This window comes from Hydra vulgaris, chromosome 10, assembly GCF_038396675.1.
Source record: "Hydra vulgaris chromosome 10, alternate assembly HydraT2T_AEP".
Classification (NCBI taxonomy): Eukaryota; Metazoa; Cnidaria; class Hydrozoa; order Anthoathecata; family Hydridae; genus Hydra; species Hydra vulgaris.
In genome coordinates, this window is record NC_088929.1 from 42,589,879 (window position 1) to 42,613,046 (window position 23,168).

The following is a 23,168-nucleotide window of genomic DNA, read 5'->3' on the forward strand; positions in this document are numbered from 1 at the left end:
AGTGGTAGAGCGCTCACTTCATAAGCAAGAGGTTCCGAGTTCGATCCCCACCACATCTCTGATAGTACCGCGCTCAACTTGTTTCTCTGCGCAGCGGTCTTGTTCGTTAAGGTTCATGTTTCGAAGAAATAGAGTCAAAAGAGGGTTATAACCACAATTAGGCAGCCTCTTCGTCTGTAGTGACCTTCTCGGCCTTGAAGAGGTGAATTAAAATAAAAAATAAAAAAAAGTTGCCAAGCATTTGTTCATTCTTTTAACTTTTACTCGCTCTTGCTGTTTCTTTTTCTCTTTTACTTCCGCCAGAATGGATACAACTTGATCTGACGTCACAACAGATGCTGTTTGAAGCTCTTGCACAACAGTGCGAACTTAAGCTTAAAACAGTATAATAAAGAAAACAGTTCAATAAAGAAAAAATATTTTTATGACCATGCATATTACTAAGTTCAAAAAAATAAAAGATAAAATAGTAAGATAAAATTAAAAAATGTTCATAACTAAGCTACAGCTTTTTTGGGCAAAGGAAACCATCTATGGCTGATTATGACAGAACTAATACTGAATCTCTTTTGTTTAAAAGCTACCACAGGCAAAGAAGACATCATTTTTATTGTTGATTTATCAGAAGAAGAATAATGGCAATTAATTCCACTAGTAGAGGGTTGGCTCTTGAGAGAACGTGGATTTGTGGATGTGTTGGTTCGTGTTTCCAATTGGCTGTTTTGTTCAAATGCAAAATCAAAACAGTTTCTTCAATTGCTTGTTTTAAGCACGTCAAATCTGGGACAATCCAATACAAAGTTATCGCAGCTTTTTAAAATTCTGTATAAATATTTGAAATGCTCCTTTTACCAGAGGGTATAGATGTTACAAAATTTTACACAAGTTAATAAAGAACATATAACTGTAGAAAGTTGTTTAAAATTTAACTATGTATATATATATATTGTGTTTACAAAATGTATTTATTACTTACAGTTTTATGTATGACCCAGTTGCCTGTACTTCAAAGAAACCTATTTATGGTTTGTTTCTTACTTGGCTTAGTCTGGGTACTTCCATTCAAATATAGTATTGGTTCTACTTGAGTTGAAGCTTCAACAAAACCATCTTGATTAAAGCCAAATTGATAGAAAAACCTAATATCTGTTTCTATATGCTGAAAACTTATGTCATTTAATAATATAACTAAAAAAAGTATTTAAATTAAAATATAATTCATATATATACTTTGAAGATTATTCTGAAAAAGACAAAAAGTTTTATAAACAATTAAAATTATCAATTAACTAAAGATTAAACTAATTAAAAAATAACTAGTAATTTCCAGTAGTCTAATTAAAAATTAGACTGTGAGTTTTGCAAAGAAAAGTGAGTTTTGCGAAGACTGGAAAATATTTAACTGCTTATTGCACAGCTATATTAATTAAAATTTTGCTATTTTGACAAGTGTGACAGTGTTCTTATTTTAACATAAAGAAAAAAAGTTTTTTTTGGTGGCGATTACTTGCAAGAGGTTTTGCTTCCAAATTTAGGGTGGGTGTAAGGTAGTGGCTGCCACCACCACCTTACCCCCTCCTTATTAAATTCATTGACTAATTCTATGTTTATAAAGTATTTCTGCATCCTAATAACAACCAGAGAAAGAAAAAAATGCATTTATAAATAATATATTTTTTGAGTGGTTATCCAAAAATTTAACTAAAATTTGTCATTAAGCATTAAGGATTTTTGGGCAAAGTTTTTTTTGCAATAAATTATGTGCCTTAATTTTTAAAGCTGCTATGGTCAAGTATTATTCAGTTACAAAGAAAACATCAGAGTTTTTTTTAGGTATGATTTCAAAACTTTCTAACAATTGGTTTTTGCTCTCCATGTTTTCTAGTGACCAAGTGGCGAAGGCTAGTTTGCATAGCGAACATGGGAGAGATATCATTATAAAAAAAAATTGTAACTAGAAAACATTTTGATTTAAAAAACAATATACTTGAATATAATAAAGAAATCATAGTATAAAAGTTGTTTTATGCTGTGCATATAAAATCTTTTTCTATTGGCTGATAACTATGCAATCACCCACGCAATGCATGATTGTTTAGTTTGTTGCCAGCACACATTTTTCACATTTAGAAGTAGTTATCTAAGATTTGACTTTATATGTATATATATATATATATATATATATATATATATATATATATATATATATGTGTGTTGTATTTATTTTTTAAGATTTAATAGCTATTGAAGCAGCTGCTAAAGCAATTGGATCTTTAAATCCAAGAGGTAATTTTAATTATTTTCTAAGTTATTTAGTTATACTTAGTTAGAAATTTTAATGTTGAATGTTTTTAATTGTATTATTATATCTAATTTAAATTAATTTATTAAAAGTTCAAAAGTTTTACTTTAACTAAATAACTAATAACTTTACTTTTGTATAATATTTTATGTTTATGTAACTGAGGTCACAAAAGATAAAATATTTAATAACTTTACTTTTGTATAATATTTTATGTTTTAACTAAATATCATAAAATATTGTATATATTTACAAAGGACTTAAAATAGAATACTTATTTTACTTATCAATAATGATAACGAGTTATTTATTTCCTTCTAATAAAACTTTATCGATTTTTTTTCCCCCTAAGGCTTCTCTTTCTAATTAAAAATTTTATTAATTTTGACCAAAAAAGTTTAGCAAAAACCAGAAATATTTTAACATTCAATTTTTGATCTTTGCTTAAGTTTTTTTTTCGGTAATAACATGTTTTTTTTTTTGTTTTTTTAGAATTTGATATTCGATTTAATCCTGATGCTTATGTTCAAGAGGTGAAATTAAGTGGATCTGAAGTAAGAAATTAAAATTTTAATTCTAGTTTTTTTTAGTATTCAATCTGAAGTCTCAATAAAATCTTTATTTGTTTGTTTGTTTGTTTGTAAAGTGGTTTACAGAATGATTATTTTAAAATTTAGCTCTTAAAATGCTGCTTTGCATAATGTGTTGAAAAAATTCTTTGAATAAATTACTTTTTTTTTTTAAACTTGTTAAAATGCATTTAATTTCATTTTAATGTTACACATGAATATATAAAAGTAAAAAAAAGTTTTTTATTTTAAGGAAGAGATTGATAAACTTGACAAACTCTTGATTGAAGACATTGCATTGTTTATGTCTTCTACTGTTATTTCAAAAATGGTAGAGGATTTTACCACATTAAATTCTTCACCTATTGATGGAATTGCATTGACTGATATTTTGCATTCACGAGGTATAAATATTCGTTATCTTGGTAAAATAGCACACATGGTTACTGAAAAAGAGACTGCTGCGCATATATTTGTAAGTATATATTTAAATATGTCCTATTTGTTACCTTTTAATTTACTGTATTCGGTTTTCATGCTACTTTGTTAACTCTATTTCATTTGTTGTTGTTTTTCATTGTCTATTTGCTTTATTCTATTTCATTAGTTTTTTAGTTGTTACCTTCTGCTCCATCTATTTAGTTTTATTTTGTTTAATAATATCCATTATTTTGCTTTTTTTACTATGTTTTACTTTATTTTGTTGCTGTTGGTGTTCTGTTTTATATGTTCTGTTCTATTAAAATTTAAACATGGTTATTTCTCTCATATTTCATCATTAAATTTCTCATTTAAAGGTTATTTTTCTCATTTCATCAATAAATTTTTATAGAAAATTGTTGTAAAAGAAATGATTATCAGAAGTGCGAGAAAACATTTTAAAGAATTTATTCAAAGTGGTAACTTATTTAATTTTACTGTTTAATATTTTATATTGATGAAGACTTTTTAAAATTTTATGTTTAGACTGTTAGAAATTTAATGATCTTACTAATTTATGAAGCATTGTCTTATCATTCTTCTATAAAATATAGATTTAGAATATAAGACTTTTATTGAATATGTCTTTTATAGATTTATATATTACACTGGTTACTAATGTCGTTTTTTTTTTCATTCAAATTTTGTACAGTACAGAATAAGTTGATAGTTTTGATATAACTTAAAAGTTAGACTTGAAATAACTTATTAGTTTTGAATAATTAAATATATTAAATTATGTCATTTGATTGTTTTGTTTTTTAAAGCTGTAACAGTATAAATGTTTTGTGGAATTTAAGTTACTTTATATAATATTTTAAATGTAATAACTTGATAATTATTTTAATAACTTGTGATTTGTTTGCCTATTTCTTTTTCATTTTTTTATTTTCCTTACAATAAAAAATAATACAGGTAAAAAAAAATTTTTTTTTTTTTTGATAATAAAATTACAAGCAAGTTTCGTAATGAGAAACTTTAGAAGTTTAAGATTTGACTTCATGTTTGGTCATGAAATTTGACTTCATGTTTGGTCATGGAATTTGACTTCATGTTTGGTCATGGAATTTGACTTCATGTTTGGTCATAAAAGAGTTATAGTAAAAAAATATCGGTAAAATATTTTTTTATGCAAAAACAATGCTAAAAATTACTTGCGTTCACAGATAAAATAATTTTTTTGAATAAAGGCTTCATAGATAATAGTACTTCCAGTTAGTAATTAAAAAGACAGGCTGTTTTTTTTTTGACTTTTTAATCGTGTGTACTTCCAGTTAGTAATTAAAAAGACAGGCTGTTTTTTTTTTGACATTTTTAATTTTAGTGTGAAAGGCAGTTAGCTTTCACTTGTGAAATGTTGTTAGCACTTACTTTTGAAATGTGTTTGGCTCTCACTGGTGCATTTACTAAATACAACCAGTACTTTAAAATGTCTGGTGTTTTCAAAATTCAAGATCAGTTACTGATAAACATGGTAAAGCTAGTGTAAAGCAAGCTTTTAAAATTATCAATAGCAAAATAGCAACAAAAAAAAATGCAAGCGAGACAACTGTTGCAAGATTTTCCTGTGTAACAAGTCTTTTCTGTTTACTTTCAAAAAAAAATTTCTTTTCAGTTTTTCCAAATTTCTATTTCAAAGTGTTTCTTTAAAAATTTAATTTGATCCAATAACTTTATTTATTATGTTGTGTAGTTCTACACATTATAAGTTACTTGTTTATTATGCCATAAAGATCCTAGTGCTGGATATCATAAGTTACTTGTTTATTATGTGATGTAGTTTCTAGTGCTACATATCTCAAGTTACTTTAAAACAATACTTCTAATAAAAGTCAATGACTGGTTATTTATTTCATATAGTTTTTTTTTCTAGTTTATTTCTTTTTTATTAAATTTTAATTTTTTTAAATAATTTATAGTCATATTACTTTTTTTAAATTATTTTCACAGGTGCCAGATTTTTTGTTTACATGTAGTTTCAATTTGATACTATGCTATAGTTTCAATGAGAGTTTTTATTTTAAATGGAAAACAACTGTCAACTAACTTTATTTAAATAATAAGCTTTTAATAAAAATTTTATTGTTTAAAAACTAGTTTTAATTTAAATTTTGTGATCATTCTAAAAAAAGTAATAAAAATGAAGTAAATAAAAATATGTAGTAAATTAAAAAAATGTAGTAAATAAAGTATATAAATAGGTTGTGTTAAAAACAGCTTTTAAACTTTAAAACTAACTTATCCATAAGTTTGTTAACACAATACATATTTTAAAACTTAAAACAAAAGATAACAGTTTCAGAGTAATAAAAATGGCATTCTGCGTACATAAATTTCAATTTTTTATGTAAATAATTTTCAATGTGATATACACAATAAATACTGTTCCTTCTAACTGCATCTTGTGTGACAGTTTTTGTTTTTTTTTGTCATTGTGATGTTTTATTTCTTATTTTTTAATCTATCTGGTATATTTATTATATTATTGTAGAGCATGCTGTCAGAGTCCTATTTAATTTTTGGACTTGTGTGTCTTTTAGAACATGTAATACTGTTCTGATAAATTTAAATCAATCAATCAACATTTGCACTAAAAAAATAACTGAAAATAACAAAAACAAAAAAATTATATAACATGTTTATAAAATTTTCATATTGTAAACTTTTATTTTTTAGCCAATCAAAAGTGTTTATCAGCAGCAGTCAGTCACTTTTTAAATTGTTTTTTGGTAAATGGATTTTTATTTATTTTTTTGCTAAATAAAAAACCATAAATTTTATACTTTTTTTTTTTACCTAATAATTTTACCATTTTTAAGATTTTTTAAAATTAACATTACTTTATGAATAAATGCTTTTTATCACTTAAGAAGAAAAAAAATTTGTTCAAATATTTTATCATTTTGGCTTTGAAGCTAAAATAAGTATTTATAAAAGAATAAATACCACACTTGCATTGTACATTATGCACATTGTATAATATGCACATTGCTTTATCATTCATTATTCATTCAATATTAGATTCATTCTTATATTTTACGCTGTGCACGTTGTTTTGAAATATTTATCAGTTTAAAGAATTATGTGTGTATATATATATATTTATATTTATATATATATATATATATATATATATATATATATATATATATATATATATATATATATAAATGATTTATGACTACATAATATATTGTGTTATCTGATTGCAATGGTGTGCATTTATCATATCACTTTTGTCTAAACATACATCACCGAACCTAGCTTCTCATCTCTATTATCATCTTTATCTCATCATCATTAATACTTAATAACCTTTACGTAACCTTGTTTCTCTACTTAACCTTGTTTCCAACTTGTTTCTCTAAGCTGCAACTTTGTCCGTAAATGTTTTAAGTTAAATTATATTTTTAATTTTTTTTCCATAGTGTTTTAAGAAAACATTAGAAAAAAATTAGTATTCTTTTTAACTATAATAATATCCTATGTCTTGAGGGGGTGTATATTATTTTGAAAAACTTTTTTAAATTTGTTCTTACTCAAATCATAATTTACCTACACCTTTACTTACACAATAAGTTCTATCATTGCATCCTATACCATAACATAACACCCTCGCTACACCTACGCATACATCTTTACTTGTGACTATGCCTCATTTATGTTAACCCCTGCAAAGAAAAACAGAAAAGTTTGTTAATAGAATCAATTTACAGTATTTTGTTATTTTTTAAATTTCTGATTTTATATAACTTAATTGATTATATAAATTGAGATAAAAATTATTTTTAGAGTTCATTTCCAAATCCACAACCACAAGTTCCAGCTGAAGAAGTATTTTATTAATTTCATTTTTTCTTGTTACAATTTATAAAGAATTTTGTTATTAATAACCTAATTTTTTTAGAATCAAAAAAAAAAGAAGAATAAAAAACGACAACAAAAGAGTCATTTGTCAAATAATAAAAGTAAGCAAAAATATTTTTATATATTATTTTATACTGCTAGTTTTTATTTCTATTCTAATTTTGTCTGTATATTTGTTTTAGGGTCAGGGTTATATATATTTACTGTTTTTATTTATTTACAAGTTTTCTCTTTGTATTTTTAAGTGATTTGGATGTCATTATCTCCAGAAATATTATGGACCTTTATTACAAACTATATGGAGAAGCATTTTGGATATAAACTAGAATGGTAAGCTGAGCATGTTACAAAATTAAAATGTATACATGGTATATACATTCAAATACATACTACTAATTAAGTTTAACTGAAAAATCACTCATCTAAAGATAGCATGGGGTATCTGCACATCTAAAAGATCCATTACAACAACAAAAGTTCTTTTAACAATAACTGTATTTTTTACTATATAGGTTTGTATATATATATATATATATATATATATATATATATATATATATATATATATATATATATATATATATATATATATATATATATATATATATATATATATATATATGTATATGTATATATATATGTATATGTGTATATATATATATATATATATATATATATATATATATATATATATATATATATATATATATATATATATGTATACAAACAGGTACATACATATATATCAATAAATACAGATTTAGCAGCGCATGAAACATAGCATAATGACTGAAATAGCCATTTGCAGGGTCTACAGTACATGCATCAGCTGAGTGATTAACAAAATCAAGATGAACTGATCTGTCTAATGTTTTTTCACATTAAAAGTTCTAAAAGAACACCTTCTTAACAATCCTACAATTCAACTTTTGAAAATGAGGCAGGAAGGATAAGTTATTTTATTTCAACAATGAACTCTAAAAAAACTCTATGTTATTTAAAAATAAACTCAAATTAAATGGCAAAAAGTTACTGACTTCAAATTAAAGACATACATATTCACAAATTTTAAACATCTACAATTTTTGAGGACAGCACAGAAAACAAATTCATTTAAAGACATGGTAGACAATAGACTATCATATCATTAAATGAATTTGTTTTCAATAAAGCTATTAAACCTTTTAAACAGGAATTTAAGAAAATTGGGTTATAATTGTAAACTTATGAAGATACAAAAAATCAAAAATGCAAGTACAAATCTAAATAGTATAGCCCTCCATTCAATTGTTAAAACATGCAAACAAAAATAAAAAGTGGTTTCCTATTTTTCTAGCATTAGATGCCCTTTACATCCCAGTGTTACTACATAAATTACAGCTATTAGAAAAATGATAATAAAAAAATAAAGTTTAGTTATAGATGTATGCCATATGTCCAAATGTCATGTAAAGTCCATAGTTAATTAAAAAAACCTGTTCAGTAAAAAAGACAGTATTAACTAAGTGTTGACAATCAAACTAACTTATTATTTCCTTCTTTAATACTGAACTCTGAATGATTGTTTTTTGTTGTTGTTATTGTGTTGTTTTTTACCTCAGATCATCGCTTTACTTTAGTTTTGGTTTTTTATTAAACTGATTTTAGTTTATGTTTTTAATTTGCAATTATGCCAAAAGGCATGAAACTTTGAGTCTTAATAAAATATTGTTTTTCTTTATTTACCCAAAAAATATTTAAAAAATAATTATAGCACTTTGTATTTAAACCTGTCTGCATTAAAACCAATATTTTAAAACAGGCGCTACAATTTGTAAGAGTAGTATAGAGATTAAATCCAACATGTTCTTAATAGTATCGCAATCAACTTGTACCAACTTTGTTTATCAATTTGTATTTGTTGTTCTAGGGCTGAAAGAAGGTCGATAAAAGAACAAAAAAAGAAAATAAATTTTTCAAAAACTAATTTACTAATTCATTCGGTGATGAATATAAAAACAACATTTCGTAATTAGTAATTAAATATTGTTTTTTATATTCAATACTTTCTTGATGATCAATTTGTGAGTTTCTAAAACATTTATTTTATCTCAGCATAATTTGCTTACAAATTATGCTGAGATAAAATAAATGTTTTAGCTGTTGATTTATTAAAAAAGTGAGGTGGGGTGAAAAAGTTTGTTTTACTCTCTTATTGTAGAATGTTGATATTTTAGTGCAAATATCGATGATTTTATTTCAAAGTTCCATTTGCAAAAAGTCAGTTTTTTGAGAGAATTCTGCAAAAAAACTGGAATTCAAGTTCTGCTACGAGAATATGATTTCAGTTCAAAGAAAAATCCAACATTTCACACAGATGACATCATTAACATGTTTCCTGTTGTTAAATATACAACTCCCAAAGCTACAGATGCATGTGCGATATTTGAAACAGCACAAAATAGATTGCAAGCAGGTTTTTATTTTTATGATTGCTAATGTTTTTTTTCTTTTTGTCAACCTGTTTTGTAGATAAGTATTTAACAATTCATTTTATTGTATTGTGTTTAATGTGGAATGGATGTAAGCTGTTTAAAATGGTCATTAAAGGCCTAAAATGATAATTGTATTTTACTATTGTTTTAAAAAAGAAACAAGCCTAAATATGTATAAACAGTAAATTTGTTTTTACATGTTTAGGCAGATTTTATATATTTTACATGTTTAGATGAATTTATATTTTTCTATCTTATTTTTTTAAATTATTTTATATTCAATAGTGAATATCAGTCAATAATGTTCTCAAGCTCTTTTGACGAATCTTAATTTTTTTTTATGCATGTTAAATAAAACTAATGTGCTAATTACCTTAAATTGTAGGATTTTTTGGTGAAGCGCATGAGTTGATGGTTGAAGCATTGAACATGTTTAATCAAGTGTATGGTCCTTTACATGAAGATATTGTCGTTTGCTATCGTGCAATTGCTAGAATTCATTACCTTGCAGATGATGCTCCACAAGCAGTTTCATTTCAAAAGAAAGCAGTCATAGTTGCTGAAAGAATTTTTGGAATTGATCATCCAGAAACATTAGTTGCATATGTAAATTTGTTTTATATATATTTTAATGATTTGTTTTTTAATTTTTATATCTTTTTAATGTATATAAATGTTTCTATATAAAATTTAGTATTTTTTTAAAGGTCCATTTAGCACTTTATTGTTATCATGCGGGACTAGCTAATGCATCATTAAAGCTAATGTATCGTTCAAGATATTTAACTTTGCTTGCATTTGGAGATGATCATCCAGATATGGCTGCTTTTGATGTATGATGAATTAGTTTAAAAATTGTTCAGTAGAATTTTCCAAAATTTTTAAATGTGGAGTTATGTTTAGCAAATAAATTGAGTTACAAATTTAAATTTTATAGTATAACTGTTTATAAATTAGACAAACATTGGTTTAATGCTTCACAACCAAAGAGAGTTTTCTGTTGGATGCAAGTTTCTTGAGCGCTCTTGTTATCTACAGATGAAGTATCATGGACCTAAAAGTATTCATACTGCTACTAGTCACCACCTTGTTGCAAGAGCATTAACTGCTCTTGGAGAATACAAATCAGCATTGAATAGTGAAAAGATGACGTTTTCAATCTATCAAAGCCATGTAATAATGATATATAATTAATAATGAAACATGGAATGATTAGACAACTTATAAAATAAGATTTGTTTTTTTTATTAACTTATATTATAAATTTTTTATATTATATTATGAATTAGATAATTTTCAATGGTTTTTGTAATTTTTCAAAATTAGTTTGGTGATGGAGATCCAAGAACCAAAGAAAGTTCTGAAGCTTTAAAAACAATCCTTAACCAGGCAGTAATGCTACAAAAAACTGTACGTGTACTCTTTTAATGATTTGTGTTTTTTTTTCTCTTTAAGCTTGTGTTATTTTAACTTTACTTATTTCTTATTTTAAAAATGCTTAAATATTTTCACTGATAAACTTTCAAAACAATAATGAACTTGAAAAAAGAAATTCCTTTTTTGTCTCATTAAGTTAGTTTTATTGGAAATTACTAAAGTCTTATATTGTTAGTTTCTAAACCATAGCTGATATAAAATAAGTAAGCATATAAAAGATTCATTAGGTGTATATTGAATATATATTGAAATTAGATAACAAACATAAATTGATTTAAATTGTATTGAAAATTAATGTAAATGTAAAATTCACAAGTCACTACAAGTCCCAAGCTTTTACATAAGAGAAATCAGATTCAAGATTGACTGCCTGTTCTAAGCAATAATAAAGTGAAAACTTTTTGTCAAGACAGGAGTATAAAGTTCAGTCCTGAGCAAACATAGCCACTTAGATGTAAGTTTGTCAGAAAGATCATTAATGTAGATAAGAAACAATACAGGACCAACAATAGGACCTTGTGCTACCTCAAAAATTACTGGATATGAAGAAGAGTGTTAGCCTTCAAGGATGACTTTAATAAAGTAGTTAGAAATGATTTAAAGATCTCAAAAACTTTTCCCATGTGAGGCATGCTTAAAGAGAATGTTAGCGTGTCAAATTTCATCTAAAACTTTTGATATGTCAAGAGCAATAGCCCTTGCCTTGTCGTCTTCATTTTGTCATAATACACAAAATTCATATTGATTGTCAGAGAGTTATTAGACTCAAGATGAGATGTTGAAAATTTATCGAAAAATATCTCAAAGCCCTCGGTAATAATAGAGAGAAGACTGATCAGACAATAGTTGGAGGGGTTGAAATGTTCTCCAGAGTTATTACACAGATGCATTTCCAGCAGGCAGGAAAACAACTTTCAGTCAAGCACTTATTAAATAGTTAAAAGAATTAAAGAAAGCTCTGATAAACACATTTGTAAGACTATAATAGAAATGTTGTCTATATCACAAAATGTAGGAGGGTTTAATTGAGAAATGACTTTAGCGACAGAAGCCAGAGTGATGAGGATGTCTAACAATGGGTTAACTTGTTTAACTGGAATGGCAGGAAGAGTATGACCATTAGATTCAAGTGTCGAATTAGAGGAAACGTTTTTGCAAGTACTCAAATATAAATACATAAATTTTTTATCCTTAAGAGAATTCATAAGATCAGACCCATGGTTTAGAGATGAGATGTTCAGCTTACTTTTGTTAATAATAATGTTAACAATTTTCCAAAAAAATTTTGAGCCTAACTTCTGAGATAAGATACGAGATTTAGTAAACTAAGAATAATAGAACTCAGCATCAGGTACCACTTCTTTACATTGATTTCTTGCAATAATAAAAAAACAAAGCTAAGGTTGGAAACAAGACACAAATCAAAGAGTGAAGGTAAGTGATTAAGGTTGTCAGGAAATTCTGCTAAGTTAAGTTAACTTTCCAAGTAAGAGATTGAGAAAAACAGAAGTAGAAGAAAATTGAGAAATACAGAAAAACTTTAGTGCCAGCAGGGTCAGTGCTATTTAGTGTGAAAAAAGTTATCAGTAACAACAATATTGGTATAGTGGTAAAGGGAAAGGGCTACGTTAATTTGATCAGAAATTATATATAAAAACAGTTTTTTTGAAGAAGAAGAAGAAGAAGAAGAAGAATGAAAAAGAATAAAGAAAAAGGTAATATAGTCAAGTAGTGCTAAGCAGAAGCACGTAAAAGAATGGTCAGAGAATTCCAACCTGGTTTTTTGACAGGTGAATTGATGTGTAAATATATACCCAGGTTAAGTATGTGATTATTGGAGTCTTTGCTAATTCCAAGATCCAAAGATAAATGAGATAATTAAAGTATGTATGTATGTGTATATATATATATATATATATATATATAATATATATATATATATATATATATATATATATATATATATATATATATATATATATATATATGAATGATAGTTTACAGGTGAGCGAACACTGCGCCAGAAGTTCTTACAGAACACAAACATACATAAATAATAATGGGTGAGCTAGCACAGTAACTCAGACAACTACATAACAGGCAAAAATAGATAACACTATAGACATGACAGATATTAGATAGTATTAATAACAGGAAGTTAATTTCTTTTAGCTTAGAAAGTGAATCCTGCATGTCGCAGGACATTTGAAAAGTTAAACTGAATTACACGTTACTAGGAGCAGGATGATCATGATGATTGAAGCCTAACCTCACACTTATTAACTTAAACTGTTAAATTGAAAATTAAATTGAAGTTGAGTCATGCTAAAGATAATAGTAAATTAATTTTTGCAATATTCTTCAATTTTGCAAAAATCATTTGATCTTGTTGATTGTGACGAGTTACTGCAAACCTTAATGAATATTTTTCCAAGCTAACTTACATCCCTGATTGCAGCAGAGTAATTTGAGATGTATTTTGGGCTTTGTCTTGTACATTCTCTTTATTTCTAACATAAACAGCTACTTTCTTCTTGAAACTATTCTTGAAAAATATGCTGATGACATCCCTACCATTATCTTCAATAAAGTTCCTGCCAACTTAAATCAATCCATTGTTGGTGGTGTTGCACTTTAGTCTGGTTAATGGTATGAAACACAACAGCTCTAAATATAAATTCATTAGAAATAATCCCTGATGCTTCAATAGTCATACTCTATCATCATCCATACCAAATAATAATGAGCTCAAAATCGTAATTAGTTATTAGTTAAAAATACCTTGGTACCCTGCTCAACAAGAATCTTGATTAATTATTTGAACACTCTCAGCCCAACCTTCTAATCAAATTGGGCACTCTCAGCCCAACCTTTTACAAAGATCTTACACTATTAGCCACATGATATGACATTAAAGCACTTCTAGACAGGATCTGTATTTATAAACTAGAAAAGATCCTTGCTGACACACATCTAATACCCTTAAAAATAGCTTGCACCAATAGCAAAAAACTCAACAGATTCCCATTTGCTCTAAATACTGCCACCACTACTACCTATTAAAAATCCTTTGTTCAAAAATACCTCTGTATTCTTCATAGTGGTGTTAGCAACCTCTACATCCCTCGCAATATTTGAAGTTCTGCTGCTTTTTAATGCTTGTTCTCTTACATACTCTTTAACTTGCATTCTTAACTAACTTTAGTTTAATATTTAGCATTAGATAAAATTGTACATTATCAATTTCAAAATATATATAGAGATAAAGATATAAATATAGATAGTTATAAATACAGATACTATATATATATGTATATATATGTATATATATATATATATATATATATATATATATATATATATATATATATATATATATATATATATATATATATATATATATATATATACTGCTGTACTGCTTGTTATTTAAGAATAATACAAGTCAAATAAGGTCTTGTTTAGTCAACTTTTATTATTTATTTTTACAATATCTTTAAAAGTACTTTATGTTATTTGTTATTTGTTATTACAGCTTAGGCAAAACAACAACTGATGCTCATATATTACATTCCTAATTTTGTATTTAGTTGAAAGATATAACAGAGAAAGGTTCGATCAGTTCTACCCGACTTCCTCATCTTGATGACGAAAAGGAAGATAAAATTGTTTTGGCAATGGTAAATAAGATAAAAGATTTAAGTGCAACTGATCAACCTGTTAAGATTCCAAACTCAAGTAAAACGTGAAAGTTTTTTATTGATTCAAGGTGATTATAATTTTAAACAGTTTTTATTGTTTATGTTAAATATCAAAGATTTTATTATACTTGATATCAATAAGTTATTGTTTTTATTCTTTATGTTTGAACCAAAACTTTTTAGTACTATGATTCTTTTAATTTTTCATTAACGCATTGGCGTTTTAATTGTATGTCAAAAAACACAATTACTAAGTATTATAGTAAGTGTATATGTGTGTATACACGCACACACACTTAAATACATACATGACAAAAATGAGTTGAACACCTAATATTTACATCAAAAAAGTTTTTGTATGCATTTATAACAAAGAGGTATTTTAATTAAAAAAAAAATGTATGTGAGTATAAAGAAGTTACAGTATAAAATATGTTTTAGTACTGTGTGAGGACTCCTTTAAAAAAAACCTTTAGAGCCTCTATTTTTTGTGGCATTGAGGCAACAAGAGACTCACTATTTTTGGGTCTTTTTATATGAAACCACACCTTTATTATGGCATTTCTCAAATATGCTAGTTCTTTTTGGAAACTCCTGCTTTCAATTTCACCCAATAATTTTCAATAGAATTTTAGTTGGGTGATTTACCTGGCTAAAGGTCAAGAAAATAAATTGCATTTACTTGGAGTTATGTTTTGACAATTTTTACCTATTGGCAAGTTGTCCCATTGTGCATGAAAATATCAAGCTTTCTAATTCGAAACCATTTAGACATTATTAGCTCACTTTGTTGTAAATAGTGTTGTAAAAAAAAGTCTCACCTTATTGTTAAAGGTGTAGAGCATGACTGTTGAAAGCGATTTCACCCTAAATCATTGCTGCACATTGCTTAATAGAAGGTGAAATGTATCAGAGATTGAAACATGAGTTTAAGGCTGGCAATCATTAATTGCATGAACAACTAACTGCATTAACATTAACTGCATGAACAACTAACATGAGGCCGGTAAACAATAACTAACGGCGTAACTTGTGCTGCAAACTGCTTAATTTGCTCTTCGTTTGAGATGTTGCCAAATTTAAAAGTTAAAATCCTTGTGATCTTTGCAAAATTTGAGGAGATCACACACATTTTGTTAAAGAAAACGATGGCTTTAGTGCAACACAGTACGATCAAAGATTGTACTGTGCTGCATTAAAGCCATTATTTATATTAGGCAGGCAGTATCATTTATATTAGGAGGCAGTTGAGAACTTTGCAGCAAAGCAGTGAATCATTTTGTCAAATTTGAGTTGTAACTCTCTATTTTCCACAGGATTTTTCTGGATTGATGCCATCTGTTAACTTTAATGATCTCCTGAACATTTTTCTTGTGCATTTTTATACGTACGTCAATCAATTGCTCAAACTTTCCATCTTGTTGTACTTATGAACGTTTAGCAAGTGAATGTAGCCATACTCTAAGATATTATTGAATAACACATAATTTTAATCTGTATCAGAGCATATAATATATTTTCCTATTGGTTGATAACTACGCAATTACTCATTCATGATTGTTAAGTGTATTGCCAACATGTATGTTTTGCATTTTTTGTGGCATTTCAAATAATGTATCCCTTAAAGTGTGGTACCATTACTGAACCTTTCTATTATTTAATTATATTATAATTTATATATTTGTGTATACATGCACATGTGTTCTGGTATAAAGTGATTTTTTTTGTAAAATTAATACACTTGTTTTAAATGGAAAAGTAAAAAAATTTATTCAAAGTATTGACTATTTCTTTCTATACATTTTGACCACCTTTCTGGCAATTTGTGGATATCACACTAATAGAAATATTCGTCTTTTGATGCAAACCAATAAGACATCAAATTTTCTACTTCGTAAGAATCAAAGTTTTGCTTAGCCAGTGCATGTCCCATCGATGAAAACAAATGGTAGCTGAAAGGGCCCAAGTCTAGTGAATACGGCAGGTGGAGTAGCAGCTCCCAGTCAAGTGCTTTGATTGAATCCTAAATTTGTTTTGATTTGTGTGCAGGTGTATTGTCATATAATAAAATTAGTTTTGTGTGTCTTCTGCCCTATTCTGGTCATTTTTCGATCAATGCATGGTTCAAATTGATCATTTGTTGTCTGTAGCAATTAGTATTAAGATTTTCACCAGGTTTTAGAAGCTCATGATATTCCATACCTTTCTGATTCCACCAAACACAGAGCATTGGTTTCTTGCCGAATTGATTTGGTTTTGTAGTCGGTGCTGATGATTGTCCCAAATCAAGCCATGGTTTTTCCATTTAGGATTCTTAAAATAAATATATTGTTAATTGCCAAAAATTCGATACAAAACTGGTTTACTTTCATGTCTTTAAAGCAAAAATTCACAAGTATTTTTTCGGTTTTCCATGTCTTTCATACAATTTATGTGGCACTCGCTTTCCACACTTTTGGATCTTTCCCATGACTTTTAAACAGGCAGAAATCTTTTGTTTTGCAGCATTTAACATTTTATTTATATATATATATATTTATATATATATATATATATATATATATATATATATATATATATATATATATATATATATATATATATAAGGGTCGTCCATAAAGTACGTACGCTCATAGGGGGGAGGGGGAGTCTTCAAAAAGCGTATGGGAGGGGGGGGGAGGGTTCAATTTAAAAGTAGGTACTTCGATTTTCTAATTTATCAACATTAACCAGCTAATCAATAGAAAAGTTACATTCTGACTAAAGATTCTAGTTTGCCAACATTAAAAGATGTATGGTATATGGAGTAGAGGGTATAGTTTTCCTTTATGCACACACATGTATGGGCGTCCTCAGAATTTTTTGATCTTCCAGATATGACACTTTCACACGTCGTGCAAACTCATAACTTAAGTTTGTTTATACCTATGCCAAATGAGGAGGCCTTGCAAAATATCGGGATGGCGGAGGCCTGTGAACAAAAAGCCTTAAAACGCTTACCCTCCCGACCCCCAAAATGAGAGGGGTGTAAATTTTTTGTAATTTACAATATTTTACTACAAAAATTAAAATCTCTCGATAAATTTAAATTTAGTTTTAGATGTTAAAGTTAAAAATTTTGCAACATATTTCCCTCACGTTTGGGCAGGGAAGGGGGAGGCAAACGCTTTAGGGCTTTTTGTTCCCAGGCCTCCGCCATCCAAATTTTTTGCAAGGCCGCCTCATTTGGCATATTAACAAACTTAAGTTTGCACGATGTGTGAAAGTGTTCTATCTGGAACATCAAAAAATTCTGAGGGGACCCATGTACACATGCCATCCCTTATATACTGGCCCTGAGTAAGACCTGAGGGCCGTGGTTGATGGGACGGAGTCACCCCTAAAAAAAAACGTGTCAATGGAGTCTCAAAATCTTCCAAATTTGACCGCTAGGTTTTGCTAAAATAAAAAGCTTCTTAAATTAGCAAAAGAGCACAAAATTTGCTGTTGCCCCCTCCCACTGGGTTTTACCCTTTGTTTTCAATATTACTGATCTTACGTAAGACTCGTTTTTTACTTACTAAAGAGGGGTGCCTGAAAAAAACGTCCACCTTAAGTATAGTTTATTTACATTTGATTCGTTATTAAAACAAAAAAAAGGTTTACATGGATTTCACTGGGAATCGAAACCTGGATCTCCGTCTACTATTTCCGCCGCATTAACCTCTCGCCCAAATACACACTTACCTTCGATGTATTTTAAATTTATTTAAATTATTTTTTGCATATATGCTTAAAGACGTTTTTAAAATGCGCAAACAAAGAGCTTTGGGGTCGTATAAAGTATCTAAGGTACCCTCCGTCTTTTTTCTTTTTAAATAAACTTTTTTATTGAGAAAAAAAAATAAAGGATCGAAGGGGTATTTAAGGGGGGTGGGGGGGACATAAAAGTACTCAGGGCAACCGGGGGAGGGGGGTCAAATTTCAAAATTTTTGGCGTACGTACTTTATGGACGACCCCTATATATATATATATATATATATATATATATATATATATATATATATATATATATATATATATATATATATATATATATATATATATATATATATATATATATATATATATATATATATATATATATATATATATATATATATATATATATATGTATATATGTCTATATATATATATGTCTGTATATATATATATATATATATATATATATATATATATATATATATATATATATATATATATATGTATGTATATATGTCTATATATATATATGTCTGTATATATATATATATATATATATATATATATATATATATATATATATATATGTATGTATGTATATATGTCTATATATATATATATGTCTATATATATATATATATATATATATATATATATATATGTATATATATATATATATATATGGATGTATGTATTATTAAATACAAAAAAAAAGAAAGTAAAAAAATGCTCAATAATTTAAAAATTTGATTTAAATTTTTAAAATAAAACATATAATTAAAACGTAGAAAAACAACGATTTATTGGATTTCATTTCATTAAAATACATATTTTAAAATAAGTCTTGATCGTCTTTAAGGCACGAAACTTCAAGTCCCATAAATTGTTTTTTTTTTCCCTCATTTTAGTTATAATTATTATTAATATTATTATATATGTGTGTGTGTAATTAAAACAAACACTTATAAGTAGAACTAATTTTATTTATTATTGTTTAGGTTTTTCACGATATTCAAAAATTTCATTCAATTTATTCAATGCATAAATGACAACTTAAACTCCAGGCCCCTAAAATTTCAAACATTTTTTGTTGATGTATGCTATAATGAAAGAGTCTTATTTAAAAAGTTTTATCATTGGCTAGAAGAGATGAAAATTTTTTAATGAAATAAATATATACTGCTAAAAATCTAAAACGATATCTGAATTTGTTATTTTTGTTACATTTGAGTTGTTGTTTTTTTATACGCAATTATATAATATTTTCTGATCGTTTTTTTAGTTTAATTATTTTGTAGAGCACTCTTGTAGACTTTAAAACGAAAATCACGATATTTTGCAGAAATAATATTTATAATAACGTTATAAACATAATATTGATATATTTAGACGCGCTTGCAGAAGTTGCTTAAAGCTAAACACCTATTTTATTTCAGAGGTTATAAGTTTTCGTCCTTTTCTCGCCTCTTTTTTTTTAATGTTTTATATCATATTAAGGGTGCATCTAAATTCTTACATTTATTGCATTACATTAATATACATTTATTATATTTTTACGTCATTGAACAGTAAAAGTATGAGTTGTGCAAAAAAAAACAAGTGTTTTGCTTTTACCGTCGAATAAATTTTTTTTCATCACCTTAATTTGTTATTTGCCAATACGCACTCTCTTTTTTTAAGTATTGTACTATGCTTAAACATAATATTCTCTAATAATTTTTAAAGCATTAATATTATGCTTAATATTATAAGAATTTGAACCTTTTTGCTTAAAGTATAGTATATTTGTGCTAAACTAATTTGAGTCTATTTGCCTAAAGAATATACGTACTCGCTAAATATTTGTACTTGCAAATCTTATTTTAGTTTAATCATACGTTAAGTTATTTTTTCTTAATTTGCACCTATTAGAGTGCAAGTATTTCATAATTGCGAACTTTTGAGTTTTACTTACGAACTTCTTTACTCCTTTCTGCAGGGATTATCTTTTTCCGGATATTTTTCTCAACTTTTCCGGATATCCAAAACGTTTTCCATACAAGTTTAGGTATATATTTTTTTAATATATTTGTTTTTTAAGCTTTTCCACTAATCACTCATAAAAATAAAGAAAAATTGGAAACGATTCAGCTAAAGAAGAAAATAGGCGATAATATAATCTAGATATTTTACCTAAACAATTTTCCGTTTTTTTAAAAATATGACCTGGGTGATCTATGTTCCTGAAACTCTTTACTTTTATTAAGGTGGTTCCTACGTAATCAAAAAAAGTTTCTTTTTATTCATGAACCATTAATTTTCTCAAAACTAGGTATAGAATGTGTAAAAAAAATATATTTTTGAACTCCTAAAATATATTGATGACATATAGGCCACAATAAGAGTCAAAATAACCCCAAAAAATAGAGTTTACTAGAAACACAATCACTCATGAGTAAAAGCTTATTTTACTTTCAAACTTGGTATACTTGTGCGTGCTACCTGTATCTAGTGCGTGAGTTTTTTTTATTAAAAGATCTTGTTTCTACTAAAAGTTATGCTTCAAAACAACTGTATTTTCCAAAAATCTGCTACTTAGCCTCCAATCTTAGTTCCCTAACCACGACTTACAAAAAATAAATTTATTTGAAAAAAACTCAGGCACTAGCAGTACACTGGATGAATAAGCCCTGAAAATTTCAAGTATTTATCACTATTAATTCAAAAGTGATGATGTTTTTCGTGAGACAATTTTCTTGAAAAACGATGTGATAGAAAATCAAAAAACAGGAAGAAAAATTTGTTTTTAAAACTAAAATCCTCCTTTTAAATAAGTTTCTCCTCCCTCTTTTTGTAAGTCTTTATCCAATAAACCCTTCTTGATAGCTTTTAGTTTTTTTCTTTTTGCTTTAGTCTTATCTGATGTTTTAATAAGTAAATTTTGGATGCTGCGTCGGTTCATTTTTTTAGATATATTATTAAAACAGACACCGGTCTGTATTCCAAGTTTTTCATACACTTTAACAAGTCCGAATTGACCTTCGTTAAATTGAAGAATAGCACTGTATACACCTAACTGTAGAATTGATCTTTCTACAAAGACTTGCTTGGGACATTTCATCCAGATAATATAATTCAGGGACTCGTTAGCATTTTGAGTTTCCCCGTGGATGCACTTGCGAAGAAGGTCATCATTTAAAAGATCTTGGAAAATCTTTGACAAGATAGGAAACATCTACTCTGGTAAATTAATCCTTTCTTTGTGTTTTTTTAGTTTTTTATTCTTGTAACTACACCACGATTCTTCTCCTGGTGGACAAAACATGTGGCGCTTATCTAAGTTAGAAAAGTTGGTACAATGATGAAGGATAGCACCTATCCACTTTTTCATTGTGTAAATTTTTTCATCGTCAGTGCAATTTAAATTTAGACTTCTTCGAATGGCAATACCATAATAATTTGTTATTGAATTGATGCAATTATTTGTCAATTTTCCTTTTCCACCAAATGGTGTAGAGGTATTTTTATATTCTTGTACTAGTGTCCTAAGTGGAGAACCTATTCGTTTGTTTACATGTCCAATACATTCAAGTTTAACAGGTGTAATACCAAACTGTGCTTTGTAGGGTTTGAAGTTAACAACTTCTTTGTAAGAAGCTGTGTCTCCATCTCCAAGATACTCATTATAAACTAGTTTATTTCGACTTACAGATTGCTGAAATATATCAATAGTACCTGAGGATTCCATTGCTCCTGATGACTTTCGATGGTGAATTTTACAATTATGTGCTACTTTCCAATTTGTGTATTCTGTTGTCCCTTTTTTTCCGCCCCATATTATACACTGTCTACAATGTTTTGATAAAACAATAACATCCAAACACTTTCCTTTGCTTACTGCTGTCACTACACCGTTCAACGAGGAGTGTCCTCTTTTTTGCCAAGTTCCATCAATCGATACACGACAAGAATGTCGTGTATCGATTATAAGAACCTGGGACAATTTCTTCAATACTTGCTTCATTTGCAGCATTTTGCATACTTTCTACTGCAGAATTTTTGTATGTAGAAAATAACTTATTATTAATATTTCTAAAGGCAGTATTAGATATTGAGTGCATATTCATACATCGTGCAAATGTTTTAATTGATTCGTGCCCTTTACCAATTTCTCGAAAAGCCATAACCAATCGAACATTAATTTCACTTGGCTTACAACCATACATTTTTTCAGAAGCACTAAAAGGTGAAGTATACTTGTGACTTTTATTTTACATTTTCCACAAAAGTAAACATTTTTATGAGAAAATCCCTTTCTATCATCCAAACTATTAGATATTGTGACATTAGCTTCCCCACATTCTTGACACTTGTTTCCTACTGCTATCATTTCCAAAAGTATTTCAAAATTTATAAATAAAAAATAATCATCACTACTTCCAGAATGTTCAGCTGGTTTAATGGTAAAATTTTAGTGATATTTTCAATATTTACATTTTTTTAATTTCCATTGATACCACATTTATTATTTACAATATTTACAGGTTTTTTACAACCACGACCACCAACACCATTTCTTGAAGACTTTCTTTTGTTATTTCGAAGGTTTCCCATATT

At 27.3% G+C, this 23,168-nt stretch overlaps 1 protein-coding gene across 2 annotated transcripts in view; it reads left to right on the plus strand.

The window, feature by feature from the left end:
• The window catches only part of LOC100212859 (clustered mitochondria protein homolog), a 62,496-nt gene extending 42,328 nt beyond the window's left edge, over window positions 1-20,168 (plus strand). For both annotated transcript variants that reach the window (XM_065808071.1, XM_065808070.1), the window contains exons 20-34: window positions 2,233-2,286; window positions 2,795-2,856; window positions 3,125-3,346; window positions 3,704-3,770; window positions 6,028-6,080; window positions 7,144-7,185; window positions 7,259-7,319; window positions 7,464-7,548; window positions 9,435-9,673; window positions 10,078-10,298; window positions 10,400-10,525; window positions 10,650-10,865; window positions 11,019-11,102; window positions 14,720-14,898; window positions 19,571-20,168. In XM_065808071.1, coding sequence (XP_065664143.1) covers window positions 2,233-2,286; window positions 2,795-2,856; window positions 3,125-3,346; window positions 3,704-3,770; window positions 6,028-6,080; window positions 7,144-7,185; window positions 7,259-7,319; window positions 7,464-7,548; window positions 9,435-9,673; window positions 10,078-10,298; window positions 10,400-10,525; window positions 10,650-10,865; window positions 11,019-11,102; window positions 14,720-14,878 — 1,691 coding nt within the window. In that variant the 3' untranslated portion in view covers window positions 14,879-14,898; window positions 19,571-20,168. The remainder of the gene's footprint in view (window positions 1-2,232; window positions 2,287-2,794; window positions 2,857-3,124; window positions 3,347-3,703; window positions 3,771-6,027; window positions 6,081-7,143; window positions 7,186-7,258; window positions 7,320-7,463; window positions 7,549-9,434; window positions 9,674-10,077; window positions 10,299-10,399; window positions 10,526-10,649; window positions 10,866-11,018; window positions 11,103-14,719; window positions 14,899-19,570) is intronic.
• The last annotated feature ends 3,000 nt before the right edge of the window (window positions 20,169-23,168 follow it).